The sequence below is a fragment of the Bos indicus x Bos taurus genome, chromosome 18 (genome assembly GCF_003369695.1).
Source record: "Bos indicus x Bos taurus breed Angus x Brahman F1 hybrid chromosome 18, Bos_hybrid_MaternalHap_v2.0, whole genome shotgun sequence".
NCBI lineage: Eukaryota > Metazoa > Chordata > Mammalia > Artiodactyla > Bovidae > Bos > Bos indicus x Bos taurus.
Window position 1 is genome coordinate 6,289,034 of NC_040093.1, and position 15,908 is coordinate 6,304,941.

A 15,908-nucleotide genomic window follows, 5' to 3' on the forward strand; every position below is an offset into this window, starting at 1 on the left:
CCAGCTCTCATATCCATACATGACTACTGGCCCATACCTTTACTATACAGACCTTTGTGGACAAAGTAATGTCTCTCCTTTTTAATATGCTGTAGAGATTTGTCATAGCTTTAGAAAATAAAGACCTAAAATATATTAGAACTTGCAAATAGCAAGTGAAAGATTCTAATTATGTTCACACTGAATATATAATCAACTTGAAATTACATTATGGGTATTATTTAGTGTAATTTCCTAAACAAGTTTTTGGGAAAGATACTTAACAGTTAGGCTTCCCTGGTGGCTCAGACAGTAAAGAATTCGCCTGCAATGCACAAGACATGGGTTCGATCCCTGGGTTGGGAAGATCCCCTGGAGGAGGGCCTGGCAACCCACTCAAGTATTCTTGCCTGGAGAGTCCCACGGACAGAGGCGCCTGGCAGGCTATGGTCCATGGGGTCGCAAAGAATCTGACACAGCTGCGTGACTAAGCACTTCCTCCAAAATACAGAATACAGTATTTTAATGCAGTTCTCATCAAAAGAAAAAAAAATGCTTTTTTCTCCTATTTTGCTGTCTCTTTTTAAGTTATCTATACGAAATTATGGATGCTAGGTAAACTTACTGTGATAATCGTTTCACAGTATATGTATCAGTTAATTTTTCTCTGTAGCTTAACCTTACACAATGATATTTGTCATTGTAAGAGTTGCTTATACAACCCCCTTTATGTCACTGTTTAAAGAGTTGGGTTTAGAAAGGGAAATAATTAAAACCCGTTGGATAAAATAAACAATAACGCAGTTTATAATCATTTAAAGTGTCTTGCTCATTTTAAGGCTGTGGTTAGTGACCCAAATGATCACATCCCTTAAGTCCTCCATCTCAGACACCCAAGTGCTGACCCTCAGTTGGTTGAACTCAGCACTATGCTGAGTTTGCTGGTTTGTAGGGCGTCAGTAGGGAATAGCCCATTTCTACCCAGGGAGAGTTTTGTATTTGTAATACAGAGACTAGTCCCATTCTTGTTTATTCGAACTGCCCAAGTTCCGAGATCCCTGAATTGCTTCAGCCTCACTAGCAGGATCTGAGCACACCATACTGTGAAAAACAGCTTTTTATTGAAAATAAACCCTTTTAGTCTTAAGAGGAAGTATCTTGGCTTCCGACAAAACTTGAAGCTTTTACCTGAGCACTGTTACAGAAGGTAACTTAGTGCTCTCAAGGTAACAGGCCCCGCCCCCCTCCGCGGCCCGCCCCTCCCACGAACTCTGCACAGCTGGTGCTCGCCCCGCCCCCGGTCGGAAGCCGCGGCTCTAATTCCAAAAGCCCTTTCACACAGAGCCGGAAGTTGGAGAGCGCGGAGCCGAGATCCCCGAGCGGCGCCTAAGCTTCCTTCTAGAGTAAGTTTGCAGAGCTCGCCACCCCTCCAATCCCCACCTCCGTCCCCGCTCACTCGTCCTCATGGTGTGCGAATTGCCAGCGACCTGAAAACCCTGGCACCCGGTGCTCGGCCCCGAATAGACGCTGCCGTTGCGGCCCAGTTATCTTTTCGTTTGGGTTTGAAGTGTTTCTGAGTCGGTTTCGGCGCTCTGTCCGCGTAGACACCGCCTCTGGCGACATTTTCCTGCTTAAAACCCTTTTTTACCTCTGGCCTCGCCAAGTAAAGCCCTCTCTCGGGAGTTGGAGTCGCGCCCGCCGCGTCGCCTTCTCGACCGCTGGAGGCAGAGCCCGTCGCCCCCGCTCCCGGAGAGGCCGCGCCCCCTCCCTGGTCCCGGGATTCCGGAGAGCCCGCCCCGCTCTGAGCCCCTTCTCTCCCAGCCCCTCTGTCCTCGCGTCTCCTCAGGCCGGTCCTTCTTCCCTTCAGGCCTCCCCCCTTTGCTGTCAGCCCGTCCCCTCACCCCGCGTAGGGTAGGTGACCTGGTCCAGCCTTGTGACCGCCAGTGCTGTTCCATGCCCAATTCAACTCGGTCGGAAAAGGTGGTCTTCCGGTCCGGGGGCGTCGCGTTCTGTCGCCCACTCAGTAAATTCAGGAGGCAGGAGGATCAGGAGAAGCAGAGTCAGAAGGACTGAGAGAAATAACTGAAACTGAGGAGAAAAGCATCAGGGAGAACCAATGGGAACACTGAGAATGGCTGAGGGACTTGCAAAGGGATAGTCAAGTCAAAGAGATTAAGCCTTGAAAATAGCCAAGTGAGTAAAATAGAGAAGTATTAATAAATTAGAAAGCCAGATCTCCAGGGACTGGAAAGCAGCATAGGGACAACTGCCCTGTATCAGTGATGGGAGCGGGGAGGCGAAGGGCGATGAGGGACGTCAGAGGTGTAGAGTCCCTAACTGGGTTTTGGCCGGGTTTGAGGCCAGGCCTCTTGGGTTAGAGTCCGGGGTTGTGTTTTCATCCGGTTGGGGTCCCGCCACAAGGGTTCAAGTCTCAATGTGAGGTGGCCGGTTTTATCATGGTGCTGGCAGATAAAGAGCTAAGGAGCAGAGGAAGAAAGGGCTAGAAGGAAGCGTAGCCACATGGCCTGCTAGAGAGTGGGGAGGAAGGGAGAGTCACAGCGAGAGAAGGGGAGTAATCTGGAGCGCAGAGAGGGAGCCGAAATGGGGGAAGAAAGAGGCAGACATAGGTATGGATTTTTGAAAGACTCAGGAAGGTTGGAGAAAGAGAGCATGTCGAGGGGGAACGAATTGCAGCAGCCTGAGACAGGACACGTGTGAGGCAGGAAATAGGACAGGAACAGCAGGAGAGCAGAGGGGGAGAAAAAGAGACACGGAGACTCAGATGGAGTGAGATAGGTGAACAGAGGGGTAAGCTCCATCCAGGTGTGGCCAGTTGTTTGGATACAGATGATTTTTTTAGTTATACAGAGGAGGCTGAGAATTTCAAAACTCTTGTCTATAAGGCTTGTGTCTTTTTTTATTACTTGTGGCAGAAGATGACTTTTTATTTGCAAACCCTGTTGAGCCTGGGGCAGTGGCTTGATTCACTGAGTTGTGAGTGAACCCCTTCCCTTGTCCTATCATAAGATAGAGGTCAGGGAAGAAGACACCTGGAGCAAAAAATGACTGGCTCTGTCACTCTGTGATAGCTTTTTTTTTTTTTTTAATTTTTTTGGCTGTGTTGTCTTCGGTTCTGTTCCGTGGGCTCAAGAGTTGTGGCTCCCAGGTTCTAAAGCACAGGCTCAGTAGTTGTGCACAGGCTTAGTTGCTTGTACTTGTGGGATCTTCCTGAGCAGGGATAGAACCCATGTCCCCTGCATTGTCAGGCAGATTCTTGTCCACTGTATCATTATTGGGTAGCATTTTTAAAGGAACACTTTTTTTTTTTTTAATGGATTCACATTTTCTCCTTTCTATATGTATGGTGCTTTTTATGGCTTGGAATAGGTCTTAATTCATTCAGTTTCTATAATCATTTTTAACTTCAGAAATAAGCTTTTTTAGTTTTCAGTATTCTATTCTTATCATCCTTTTCTGATTATGATTATTCTCAGTATTTTTTTAACTTTGACACCAGATTTTTAGGTTAAAACTAATCCACAATTTTTTCTTTAAAATTTTTTCCGATTCATTCCTTGCCTGGGTTCTTTCTTCCCTTCGTCTTGTACATTTGAAATTTTCTTTGGTAAGTAGTAAATCATCTTAGACTATTTTGTGCCATACTTAGCAAAAATGTCACCTTGTTTATCAGTTCTTATGAGGTACATGAACCTAGAGCCTATTATACAGAGTGAAGTAAGTCAGGAAGAGAAAGACGAATACTGTATATTCCTGCTTATATATGGAATTTAGAAAGATGGTACCAACGATCCTACATGCAGGGCAACAAAGGGAGACACAGAGGTAAAGAACAGACTTTTGGACTCAGTGTGAGAAGGCGAGGGTGGCATGATTTGAGAGAATAGCAAGAAACATGTATATTACCATTTTTAAAATAGAATGATCAGTGCAAGTTCGATGCACGAAGCAGGGCACCCAAAGCAGTGCTCTGGAACAACCCAGAGAGATCGGGTTAGGAGAGAGGTGGAAGGTGGTTCAGGATGGGGGAGATACATGTCCAACTCATGTTGCTGCTAAGTCACTTCAGTCGTGTCTGTCTCTGTGTGACCCCATAGACGGCAGCCCCCCAGGCTCCCCCGTCCCTGGGATTCTCCAAGCAAGAACACCGGAGTGGGTTGCCATTTCCTTCTCCAATGCATGAAAGTGAAAAGTGAAAGTGAAGTCGCTCAGTCGTGTCCAACCCTCAGGGACCCCATGGACTGCAGCCTACCAGGCTCCTCCATCCATGCGATTTTCCAGGCAAGAGTACTGGAGTGGGGTGCCATTGCCTTTTATGGCAAAAACCAAGTATTATAAAGTAATTATCCTCCAATTATAATACTTAAAAACGTGGAAACTGAAAAAATTAAGGTTAATAAGCAAAGATCACCTCGCCTCCCTTTCTCTGAATTCAAAGAGAAATACGTCTTGGAGGGTTTTATGTATGGGACATCGTGTAGTAAAACAGACATATTTTCAACTGTGATTTTACCAAAGACTTGAATTGTGTGTATGTGTTTATGTGTGCACACACAAATGGATATTTCTGGTCTCAGCTCTTTACCAGAGAATAGTGGAGGTATGACATTAGATCTTGTGAAATTAAAGGCATTTCTTTGAGAAATGGGAAAATAAAAGAACATTTAACATGATAAAACCAACAAAATAAAATGCTTCATTCTTTCCTTTCAAAATAAGAAAAAACAACACCTATTTTAACTGGTTAGTGTAATGGTCTGTTTTCTCCATTTTCTATGATCAGTGAAACAAGTGAGCTGTGAGGTGATATGAAGGTGTTTCCCTCAGGTCCCTTTTTGACTTTTCTTTGCGAATGAGGAAGGATGGGCTGGATTGACGTGGGACCTTCCCACAGAGCCTCTCTATTCATGATGAAAAACATTGCTCAGACCCTATTTCTAATGTTTTTTATACCAGTGGATATATATTTGCAATTCTGTATTTTTAAACTTGGAGAAGGCAATGGCACCCCACTCCAGTACTCTTGCCTGGAAAATCCCATGGACGGAGGAGCCTGGTAGGCTGCAGTCCATGGGGTCGCTAAGAGTCGGACACGACTGAGCGACTTCACTTTCACTTTTCTCTTTCATGCACTGGAGAGGGAAATGGCAACCCACTCCAGTGTTCTTGCCTGGAGAATCCCGAGGACGGTAGCCTGGTGGGCTTCTGTCTGTGGGCTTCCGTCTAAGGGATCACACAGAGTCGGACAAGACTGAAGCGACTTAGATGCAGCAGCAGTGTTCCTCTTCTTCCAAACATGGCTGCAGTACCTGATACTGGAAATGTCTTTAGATGACAGGACTATGAGTTGGGCTGAATAATCCCTAAGGAAAACCAGGAGAACAGGGCAGGTGATGAAGATATTTCCCATGTTCTGGACATTTCAGCTGTAATTGATCTTTACCCCACGTAGACTATGTAATTACTCAAAAGAAGAACCAAGAAATATAAGAAAACCTGAAAAGTCCTACAGAACTGGTGTCCTCAAGCAGCGGGCTAAGATGTCCCCATGTTTAGTCTGCTGTGTTTCGTCCTCTGCAGCCCCCAGATCTAAGCTCTGTCCATCCAGGGACCAGTCACCATCATGGACAGCAGCTTTGCCTTCTAGGAGTTCATGTGCTCAGTGTCAGCGATTGTGATTTCAGTGCACTAAGGTTGAGCAGAAATGCAAAACCTAACAGGGCAGGAAGGAAACGCTGCCCGCCCTCCCCCCTCCCAAGGGCTAGAATATTTTCTAAGTAGGTGTGGGTGGGGAAAACAGGAGAGAGTGAGACCTGGAGACCCTTGCTTTGAGACTTCCTCATCTCAAATGCCTTTGTACCTGGACTCCATAGTGTCCCCAGGTGGTGGCAGACTTTCCGAGGAGGGCCAGTCTCTTGGTTTCCATACTGCACGTGCAGTGTCCTTTGTGTGGTAGCTGGTGGGCACTCCTCTTGTGATCCCCTTTGCCAAGAAACCCTGGTGCACTTTAGTCTTGCTTAGTCCAGTCATGCAGAGAGGAGAGGTAGGCAAATGGGGAAAGCGGAGGGAGCCTGGTGGGGTCTGCAGGAGGCTTGTGGCAGTTCTTGGGGGCATCAAGGTGAGCCCAGTGAATGGAGCGTGCACCCATCCCAAGTGTAGTTGCAGGGACAAGGCGGGTGTGGATCTGTTGGAAAAGAATGTCTCAGTTCAGGCTGGAGAACCTGGGAGCGGGTTTGTTGGAGAGCCCGCATGGAATGGTTTGAGGTTCCAATGCCTTAGCTTGTGTTCCCGGGACAGCAGTGCTGAGGCTGACACTTGCCTGCACAGGTTTGATTTGACAACTCGTGACCACACGTGAGCAGCAAAGAAGGACGTGGAATTCACATAAGAGAAGCCATTTCCACTGTTAGAACTGTGGCCTGGGCTGAGCCCGCAGGAACCTGTGGGTGCAGGAGGATGGGAGCCTTGGGCTTGAGGGGCTGGTTCTAGCAGGTGCCCCCAGCATCCACTCCAAGCCCTGGCTTTTGTTGGCTCTTTAACAGGGAGGGAGCATAGAGTAACAGGGAAAGTATCAGGTCGTTTTTTGCATCAACTTTGGTATCGTTGTGTACTTGGGGTTGCTGGTGAAGAAAGGTTCACGTGCATTTGGGAAGATACCAAGAGAATCTGGAGTGTGTCCTTGGAAGATGCTGAGGTCTCAGTGGGCCATGAGCATCATTGGAATTATCCCTCTTTTTCGTAGTCTTTGGAGATTTCATATTTGACCCGGATCACTCACTGTAAATGAAAATACGGTGTCTAGTGTCTGTGGATCCTTGGGTGTCCTCTTTTGTATTTTGCTTCATGCATGAGTTATCAGGGCTTGGAATGCTTTGTGTTTGTATAAGAGGCTTAGAGGCTCATCATGGGCTCTGTGGACACTCTGTTGGACACCATGAAAGTTTGTTAGTTTGTTTGAGTCCCTCTGGGAAAATAGGAGTACTAAGGTTAAGATCACAGAATGCTTGTTATAAGGTGGTCCTGCTCAGTCCGGATCTCTGGGCCCAGTCTGCGAAGAGTCATAAAATCCTGTGACGTAGGGGAAGATGGCTCCGAGAATCACAGGGCAGCGATACCTCAGTGATCTGCAGCCCGGAGGCTGGTCCTCTAGAAGATGCAGCTGCAACTCTCTTGCTGCCAGGCCAGTGCTGGGTTCTCTGTTATCCACTCCTGTCCTCCCAAAATAAGCACATACACAGGCACAGTACAGAAAACACGGAATCTTAACTGCACTGTTGGTGGTAATGTAAATGGTACTGCTATGTTGGAAACTAAAATGGAAGTTCCTTAACAAATTAATATAGAACAGGCCTACAGTCTGTCAAACCCATTTCTGACAGATATCCAAAGGGAAAGCAGTCAGTTTTTCAGGGATATGTCCGCAGTCCCATGAGTGTGACTGGATTTGCAGTAGCCAAGGCATAGACACAGCCCAGATGTCTCTTGACAAAAGAATAGGTAACAAAAGTATGGTATAGGAATATTTATTATATACTGTATATTCATGAACTATTTTTTCTCTGTATATAAAAATCAAGGATCTGAACTGAACTGAATGAACCTAGAGAACATTATGCCAAGTTAAAGAAGGCTGACAAAGGAGGACAGACACTGTATGTGGAAACTAGACTTGTCAAACTCATAGAGCCATCGAGTAATAAGGCTGTTACCAGGAGCTGGGTGGAGGGGGAAATGGGACACTGTTAGGCAAAGAGTAGAGATTTTCAGTTCTGGGAATCTGAGGCACTGCATGCTGCCGGTAGTGTTTCTATATACTTGAAATTCGCCCAGTGAGGAGAAATACAGTGTACTCATAGATGGAAGTGTAACTTACTCCACTGTAATAATTCTTCAATGTATGAATCTTTCACATGATCACTTTGTGCACAGTACGTTTGTACCATTTTTGTTAGTTACACCTTAGTTAGGCTGGGATGAAAAAGAGAGTTGGGAGGTGCTTTTCTCCTCTGAATGGTGCTCAGTCCAGGCTTCACGTTTCGTTGATGAGGCATGTTGCATACCCATGTTTTGTACCCTCTGACCACAGATTCCCCTTCAGGTAACTTGTGGTCCACGGCTCGAGAATGTTTCAGGTGCCCCAGTTGATTCCAGTCTGGTTCCCTCACTGAGTATCAGGACTCTGAGTCCTCCCAGTCCTGAGGGCTGAGATCTGAGCTGAGGAGGGGGCACTCTGCTCCGAGTGGGTCTGGACCAGGGCCTGCTGTGTGACCTGAAGGGGATCGTGGGGTCAGCGGAGGTGGCCCCTGCTTGCTGTGTACATGAGGCCTCACCAGGAGGGGATTGCGATCCGAGGGAAAGTGTGGGAAAGTCCCATGTTGGTCTCTCTGCGGGAGTTGACGGTCCTGAGTCCCTCCTGAGACAGTGGCCACAGAGGACTGTCTGTTCCACACAGTGAGTTCTGCCCTGTGTGTGTCGTTGGGGCTCAGAAGGGGGATGTGCTGACTCTAAGCATTAAGCAGCATGTTTTCGACTTTCATGGTAGACCTCTGAAGACTTGTGTTGCCTGAGGAAGCCCTGAAGTTGAGGAAGAGGAAAGAAAAGGAGTCAGGCATGGCACTTTCTCAGGTAAGGTCCTATTCAGTCTGTCCTTCCTGAAATGCCCTGCTCTGGACTTGCTAATCGTGTCTGACTCTGGAGTATCCTGTCTGACTCCTGTATACACACACTCATCCGGGGCCTTCCCTCAGGGCCTGTCGTCTCCACTTAGATCCCGTCTGCCCATGACCCGGTGACCTGGCCCTTGTGAGGAGGCTCCCCTGGGCACCGTCCTGGGCAGGGCTTCTCACCCACGGGTTGGAGATGGGGTCTTAGTGCTGTTGGGCAGCAGAGATTGCTTAGGGCCTACCTGGATGCTCTGTCTGCTCTCTGTCCACCAGGGTAAGGAAACTGCACTTGGAAGTGAGGTATTAATATGCACAATAGCTGGTGAAATCTGGGAATCAGATCAATTAGGGGCAGTTTGTTCTTTGTTAGGGCAGTTCAAGCTAAAGATGTGGGTCAGTCTCCTTAAATCCTTATTGTTAATAGAATGGAAAGTTCAGAAATAGACATCAGTGATACAGGGTTTTTTAGTTTATCATCAGATTTAATCTATGAAATGAATCTAAGTCTCTGGCAAGTGGAAATTTTCATCACCTCCATTCTTCAGAGGTTGTCCTTTCACTCTGTGGATTGAATCCTTTGACACAGAAATGTTTTAACTTTTAATGCAAGCAAGATTCCAGCTTCATTGTTTTGCTGGTGGATATCTATTTTCTCACCATCATGATTATTGAGATTGTCCTTGCTGTTTTGTGTATCTTGTGGATACATCCTTGTGGATATACCTTACATATACAGAAAGAATTATTTCTGAGTACTGTGTTCTGTTCAGTTGGTTTATTTGTCTGTTTTTATACCAGTACCACGTCACCTTGATTTCCTTGTAATAGGTTTTGGAATAGAAAGACCTCCATCTTCCTTCTTCAGGAGTTTTGCTGTTTGCTCTTAGAATAGTTCTATAACATTCACCATGTTTTATTTAGTTTCTACAAAGATTGCCATGGCAGGTTTGATAATGAGTTAATTGGTTGATTGATCCTTTGTGTGGTTATTAAAGAATCTGTTTTGATATAGCATGTTTCTTTTGTAATCTTTATGACTTTTACCTATGAAACTTTGTCACATGGGAAAGAAGATAAATTTACTTCTTTTTCAATTGCTGACCTTTGATTTCTTTTTCTCATCTAATTGCTGTAAGGGTTTCAGTGTTTTGTTGAACTGTAGTGCAGGGTGTGCATCCTTGCCTTCTTCTTGACCTCAGAGCAAAAGGTCTTTCATTCTTTCCCCATTGCTGTGCTCTTTTCATAATGGCATTTATTATACTGATGTTGGTATAATGTATTGTTTGTAGTTTGTTGAGTGTTCCATCTTGAAAGATTGTCAAATTTTTGTCGAATGGTTTTTTTCTGCATCGAGATGATCCTGTATTTTTTTTTCCCTTAAATCTGTTAATGTAGTGTGTCATATTAATTGATTTTGTATGTTGACTTCTCCTTACTTTATATGAATAAACTCCACTTGGTCATGGTGTCAGATCTTTTTATTTATCTATTTTAATTGAAGGATAATTGCTTTACAGAAGTTGTTGTTTTCTGCCAAATACCAACATGAATCACCCATAGGTATACCTTTGTCCCCTCCCTCCCATCTTCCTCCCTATCCCACCCCTGTAGGTTGTTAGAGAGCCCCTGTTTGAGTTCCCTGAGTCATTCAGCAAATTCACATTGGCTCTCTACTCTACATATGGTAATGTAAGTTTCCGTGTTACTCTCTCCATACATCTCACCCTCTCCTTCCTCCCCTCCCGCCTCTGTCTGTTCTCTATGTCTGTTTCTCCAGATCTTTTTAATATGTGTTGAAGTGGGTTTGCAAGTATTTTAATTTTGCATCAGTATTCGTCAGGGATATTGGTTTCTAGTTTTCCTTTCTTGTGTCTTTGGGAAATCAGCAAACTATTAGAATCATGCTTGCTCCATAGAATTACAGGATTAGTGGTAATTCTTTTGTAAATGCTTGGTAAAATTTGGTCCTGTATTTTTCTTAGAGGTTTCTGACTATTTATTAAATCTCTCTAGGTATAATGGGCTTCCCTGGTGACTCAAATCATAAAGAATCTGCCTGCAGTGAGGGAGACCCAGGTTCTATCCCTGGGTCGGAAGATTCCCTGGAGAAAGGAATGGCTGTCTAGTCCAGTATTCTTGTCTGGAGAAATTCCATGGACAGAGGAGCCTTGTGGGCTACAGTCCATGAGGTCACAAAGAGTCAGACACGACTGAGTGGCTAACACTTTCACTTTCAACACTTCTCAATTTTTCTGTTTCTTAATAAGTAAAAGAGTATGTGTTTCTGAGAATTTGCCCGTATCTCCTATATTCTGTCATTTATTGGCATTATTGGTCATAGTACTTCCTTATCTTTAGAAACTTTCTTTGACCTCAGTTGTAATCACTCCTTTTTCATATCTGTTTTTAGTTATTTGAATCTTTTTTTCTCTTTTCCTTAGTCTAGGTGGGGGTTTTCCTATACAGTTTTTTCAAAACATCAACTCTTAGATTGTTGATTTTTATACTTTTCTTCTTTCTGTTGTATCTCAGGTTTAATCTTTCTTATTTACGTGTTTCCTTCTGCTAAACTTGAGTTTAGTTTGTTTTCTGTTTTCTGCTTCCTAAAGGTCTAAAAATAGATTTCAGATTTAAGATCTTTTCTCTTTTTTTACTGTAAGCATTTAACGGTTCAGACTTTCCTTTTAGTACAGTCTTCTCTGTGTGTTATAAATTTTCTAATGTTGTCTTTTCATTTTTATCCATGTATTTAAAAATTTCCATGTGGTTTTTTTCTTAGACCCATTTGTGGTGTAAGAGTGAGTTGTTTAATGTCCACATTTGGGGAATTTTCTTTTTTTCTTGTGTTTATTTCATTGTTAGGGAAGATCCTGAAAGGTTGTTATTGAATCACGCAAAGATGCCAGGATTCTTGGCCCCTGGAGGAGAATAATTCAATCGGGGGCCAGAGATGAGGTTTGATGGCTCAGAGCTTTTGTGTAATAAAGTTTTATTAAAGTATAAAGGAGATAGAGAAAGCTTCTGACTTAGGCATCAGAAGGGGGCAGAAAGAGTACCCGCCTGCTAGTCTTCAGCTGGATGTTCTATAGTCACTAGCACTCTGTTAATGAAAGAAAGGAATGTCTTAAAACTCAGAATGGCACTGGGCCCCTCACCCATAAGATGCATTTGGGGATAATCTTGGCACCAAATGGTTGATCCTGGGCCATAAAATGATTAACTTGAATCTTGAAGAAGGGCAGATCACCATACAAATAGTTTCATTTACATAGATTAGGGGAGCAATATCAGAATATAACATACTGGTTTGTCAAGTAGGTTCTGAGCCAAGAGGCTGAAGGGACTTGAAGACAGAGTTTGGGGTAAATGCATATAGTACATTAGCATAGCTTAAGATAAACATTTCCATAAGAAAAAGGCATTGGTTAACTCAAGGTTTGAGAATAGTTAACTTCAGGTGAAACCAAGTGTTATTATGGCAACACAGTATTTTAAGAGAAACCTCATTTTAAATTTGTATGGAGAAGGAAAAAATATCGCTAGTTTGTTTCCTCCTGCCGCTTAAGAGAGATAAAAATGTCTGACACTTGCAGGCTACTTCCTCCGTTTGGAGACCCCTGGCCTTCCTGCCTGTAACCCTCTCAATACTTTCATGGTATCAGTCTCTTAAAATTGTTGATTTGGGCCTAACCTGTGGTGTTTCATAGAGAATGTTTTATGTGTCCTTGAGATGCAAGTGTTTTATGCTTTTGTTGGGCTATGTGATCTGTACATGCCTGTTCAACTTGGATGTTGAAATCTCATACTATTCCTGTGCCACTATTTCTGTCTCCTTTCCCTTAATGTTTGCTTCATTTTTCTGACATATCTAATATAAGATGTTTATATATATTTTACTTGGTACAGCTTTTTGGTAAATTGACCATTTTATGGTTTTTCCTGTGGTAATGTATGGATGTGAGAGTTGGACTGTGAAGAAGGCTGAGCGCCGAAGAATTGATGCTTTTGAACTGTGGTGTTGGAGAATACTCTTGAGAGTCCCTTGGACTGCAAGGAGATCCAACCAGTCCATTCTGAAGGAGATCAGCCCTGGGATTTCTTTGGAAGGAATGATGCTAAAGCTGAAACTGCAGTACTTTGGCCACCTCATGTGAAGAGTTGACTCATTGGAAAAGACTCTGATGCTGGGAGGGACTGCGGGCAGGAGGAGAAGGGGACGACAGAGGATGAGATGGCTGGATGGCATCACTGACTCAATGGACATGAGTCTGAGTGAACTCCAGGAGTTGGTGATGGACAGGGAGGCCTGCCGTGCTGCGGTTCATGGGGTCACAAAGAGTCGGACACGACTGAGCGACTGATCTGATCTGATCTGATCATTATACAATATTTATTTCATTGCACTTTTTTTTTTTTTCCTTCAGTTTATTTTGTCTGATATAACAGTCTCCCCTGCTCTCTTTAGGATGGACTTTTTCCATCCTTTCACTGTTCACCTTTCCATGTCTTTAGGTTTGTGAGTACTACCTGTTTCAACTCTCTGACAAACTCTGTGTCTCTTGCCCAGTGTTTTTCCTCCTGTTACTTCTTCTGTTGACCCCTGCTCATGCGCATTGTATGGTGGTGAAAGACAGGCACCCTGGACAGCTCTTTTCATGCCACTGTAATTTCAGAAGGAATATATTGAATGTTTCCTTCCCATCATGATGTTTCTTGAGATAGTCTTGCTTAATAACTATATTTTTTTTGCCATGATTTTTAATTCTCCAAGAAGTTTTTTTACTTTACTATTGCTATAATTTTTTTTTTGTCATAATCTAACGAATCTTCTAATTTCAAATCACTGTTTTATTAATGGAAAAAAAAAGCAAAGAAAGTCTTTGGCTTCTGTTAATGCCCTGCTATGTAAATTTAAGTGGATAAAATTGTATTTGTATTTTTGTATATGGTAATTTTATTATGAATTTAGTTCAAGTATTTTTTTTTTTAATGTTTTGACCTGTTTTCTTTTGGTAGCCTAGTATAGAATGCTGTTGACAAACTCAGCTCAATACAAAGGATACATTTTTATTGTCTGAAAGATGCTGAAATACATGTGAATAAATGGATATAAAATTGTCCAAAAAAATCTGTCAAGAGATGCATCCTCTCATTTCAGTTAATTTTTTATAGATATGTATGCATTCATGTGCAAGTCTGTGGTTTAGATACAAGACATTATTATTTAAAAACTACATATCACCTTTTTTTTTTTTGAGTTTAAATTATGTTATCAGTATAATCTGTGGCCTTGAAATTTTCTAAACAATCCTATTAGTGTTTTAAGTAGTAAATTACTAACAGTTGTGTTTCTGTATCCACATCTATAATGACCTTTCATGCCATTCCACATTGTTCGCCTTGAACTTTGTGTTTTTTTCATAGTAATACAATATTTATTTGTTTTCCTTCTGTCAAACCCTGAGCCCACCACTTTCCCCAGGCTGCCTGGGGAGTTACAGGAAAGGGAACATACAGGGCAGACACAGGAGAAAGAACTATGGGAGGTGGAAACAGCTCCTTCACATCATGAAGAAGATGAACTAGACCACCATCAGGCAAAAGAGCCCCATGGCCTTTGAGAGGGCCAAGCCCATGGTGTAGAAGAGCTTCTGTTTCAGAGAAGGGTTCCTGACACAACAGTGATGAAGCTCCCGAACACAGTCCCACTTCCAGGCCCGGAGCCAGCCACCCCTGCTGTGGCAGCTCCAGCTCCAGGGAACTTGGCTGCTGTGTCAGAGTCCCTTGAAATGGCACTGGTTTGGAAGCTGTGGCTAGGAATAAGTGAGATGGTCTGGGGACCTGGGGCTCCCAAGCTGCTGTGGCTCTCATCAGTCAGTGTCTCCCGTCCTTCACCACCAGTCTCGACAGTGATCAATCAACAGCAGGGAGGTTCTCCTGATCAAGAAGTGGGTGGAGACGAATTTGGCGCAGAGGTCCATTTTCAGGGGATGAAGGCCCGAGGCCCGAGAGCTGCTCCCCGTGCAGACAAGAGGGGCAAGGAGGAGGCTCACCTTGGACTTCTTTCAAGTTTTCTTTAGGAGCCCTCTGTCAAAGGACTTTCAATGTTCTCTGTATTACTTAACTGTTAGATGCTTAAGCTTCAGTTGCTGAGCCCAAGCCTCTGACTTCACGTGCTTCGTGTAACGTTTCTTACCTTCTTGATCTGAGTCGAGTTTCTCATAGTGTCTGTCTGTGACACAGTTTTTCTTCTGTAAGGTGGGAACAGGTTGTTCTTTAATGAGCTATTATATTGATGACAGGTTCTTGCCTGTAAAGTACTTGTTTAATGTTTAGAGTAATACTACAGTAATTTAGAACAACCGGAAGCCTTCAGACACTTTTGGTCCTTGCTGCTGTTATCAGTGTCATAACTGAAACTTTTGACCTTTCCATTAAAAGTGCCATGGACTTCGTCATCTCTGAAGACACCACTCATGCTGTACCTCATCTAGATAATGAATTGCACTCACTGGGTAGAACATAATATCTGACACTTCTGTATAGCCAATACAGTGTTGAGTTTTCTTTGTATATATTTCATGGATTTTGAGCAGTGATGAAAAATCCATATTAATTGGAGGATCTCATAAGGTCTTATGAAAAAGCATAAGAAATTAAAATTAGAGATGCATAATTTCTCCAGATACCCCTGCATGGATCTGTTAGAACACATACTTCAACCAAGTCAATCCTTACCCCTTACTACGCTTTCTCTTTTGCATGAAAATGAGAACTTTTCATGGCCGTTTTGGTGACGTGTGGTTTGATTTCAGAAACGACTGACCTCTGAGGATGTGGCCATCGAATTCACTCAGGAGGAGTGGGAATTCCTGGACCCTGCTCAGAGGGCCTTGTACAGGGACGTGATGCTGGAGACCTACAGGAACCTGCTGTCTGTGGGTGAGGATGACTTCCTTCCAGAGCTGCCCTTGGGTATCTGCATTTTCCCTGTGTGCCCCTTGGGAGGCCCTGATGTCTTTCATCTGAGAGTTCTGGTGACTTGGGCATAACACAGCTTCACAAGGTTAAACTGACCCTCTTCAGATGCTGTGTCTGTTTCATGTCACTGACTAGGGATCAGACCTGCACCCCCTGCACTGGAAATGCAGAGTCTTAACCAATGGATCACCAGGGGAGTCCCAGAATTTCTCTTTCGGATCTGAATATTATCTCCACATTGCAGCATGAGAAAAAGCTCTGGACAGT

The 15,908-nt window shown here is 43.8% G+C and overlaps 1 protein-coding gene and 1 pseudogene across 2 annotated transcripts in view; one reads left to right on the forward strand and one right to left on the reverse strand.

Annotated features, from left to right (window-relative positions):
* Window positions 1-1,273: 1,273 nt before the first annotated feature.
* LOC113876091 (zinc finger protein 665-like) overlaps window positions 1,274-15,908 on the forward strand; it is a 29,753-nt gene continuing 15,118 nt past the window's right edge. The window contains exons 1-3 of one of the 2 annotated variants that reach the window (XM_027514916.1): window positions 1,275-1,382; window positions 8,540-8,622; window positions 15,476-15,602. In XM_027514916.1, the coding sequence (XP_027370717.1) occupies window positions 8,608-8,622; window positions 15,476-15,602 (142 nt within the window). In that variant the 5' untranslated portion in view covers window positions 1,275-1,382; window positions 8,540-8,607. Of the gene's footprint in view, window positions 1,383-8,539; window positions 8,623-15,475; window positions 15,603-15,908 lie in introns of both variants that reach the window. The other variant, XM_027514917.1, reaches the window with a different exon arrangement.
* Window positions 13,310-14,641, reverse strand: LOC113876098 (annotated as a pseudogene).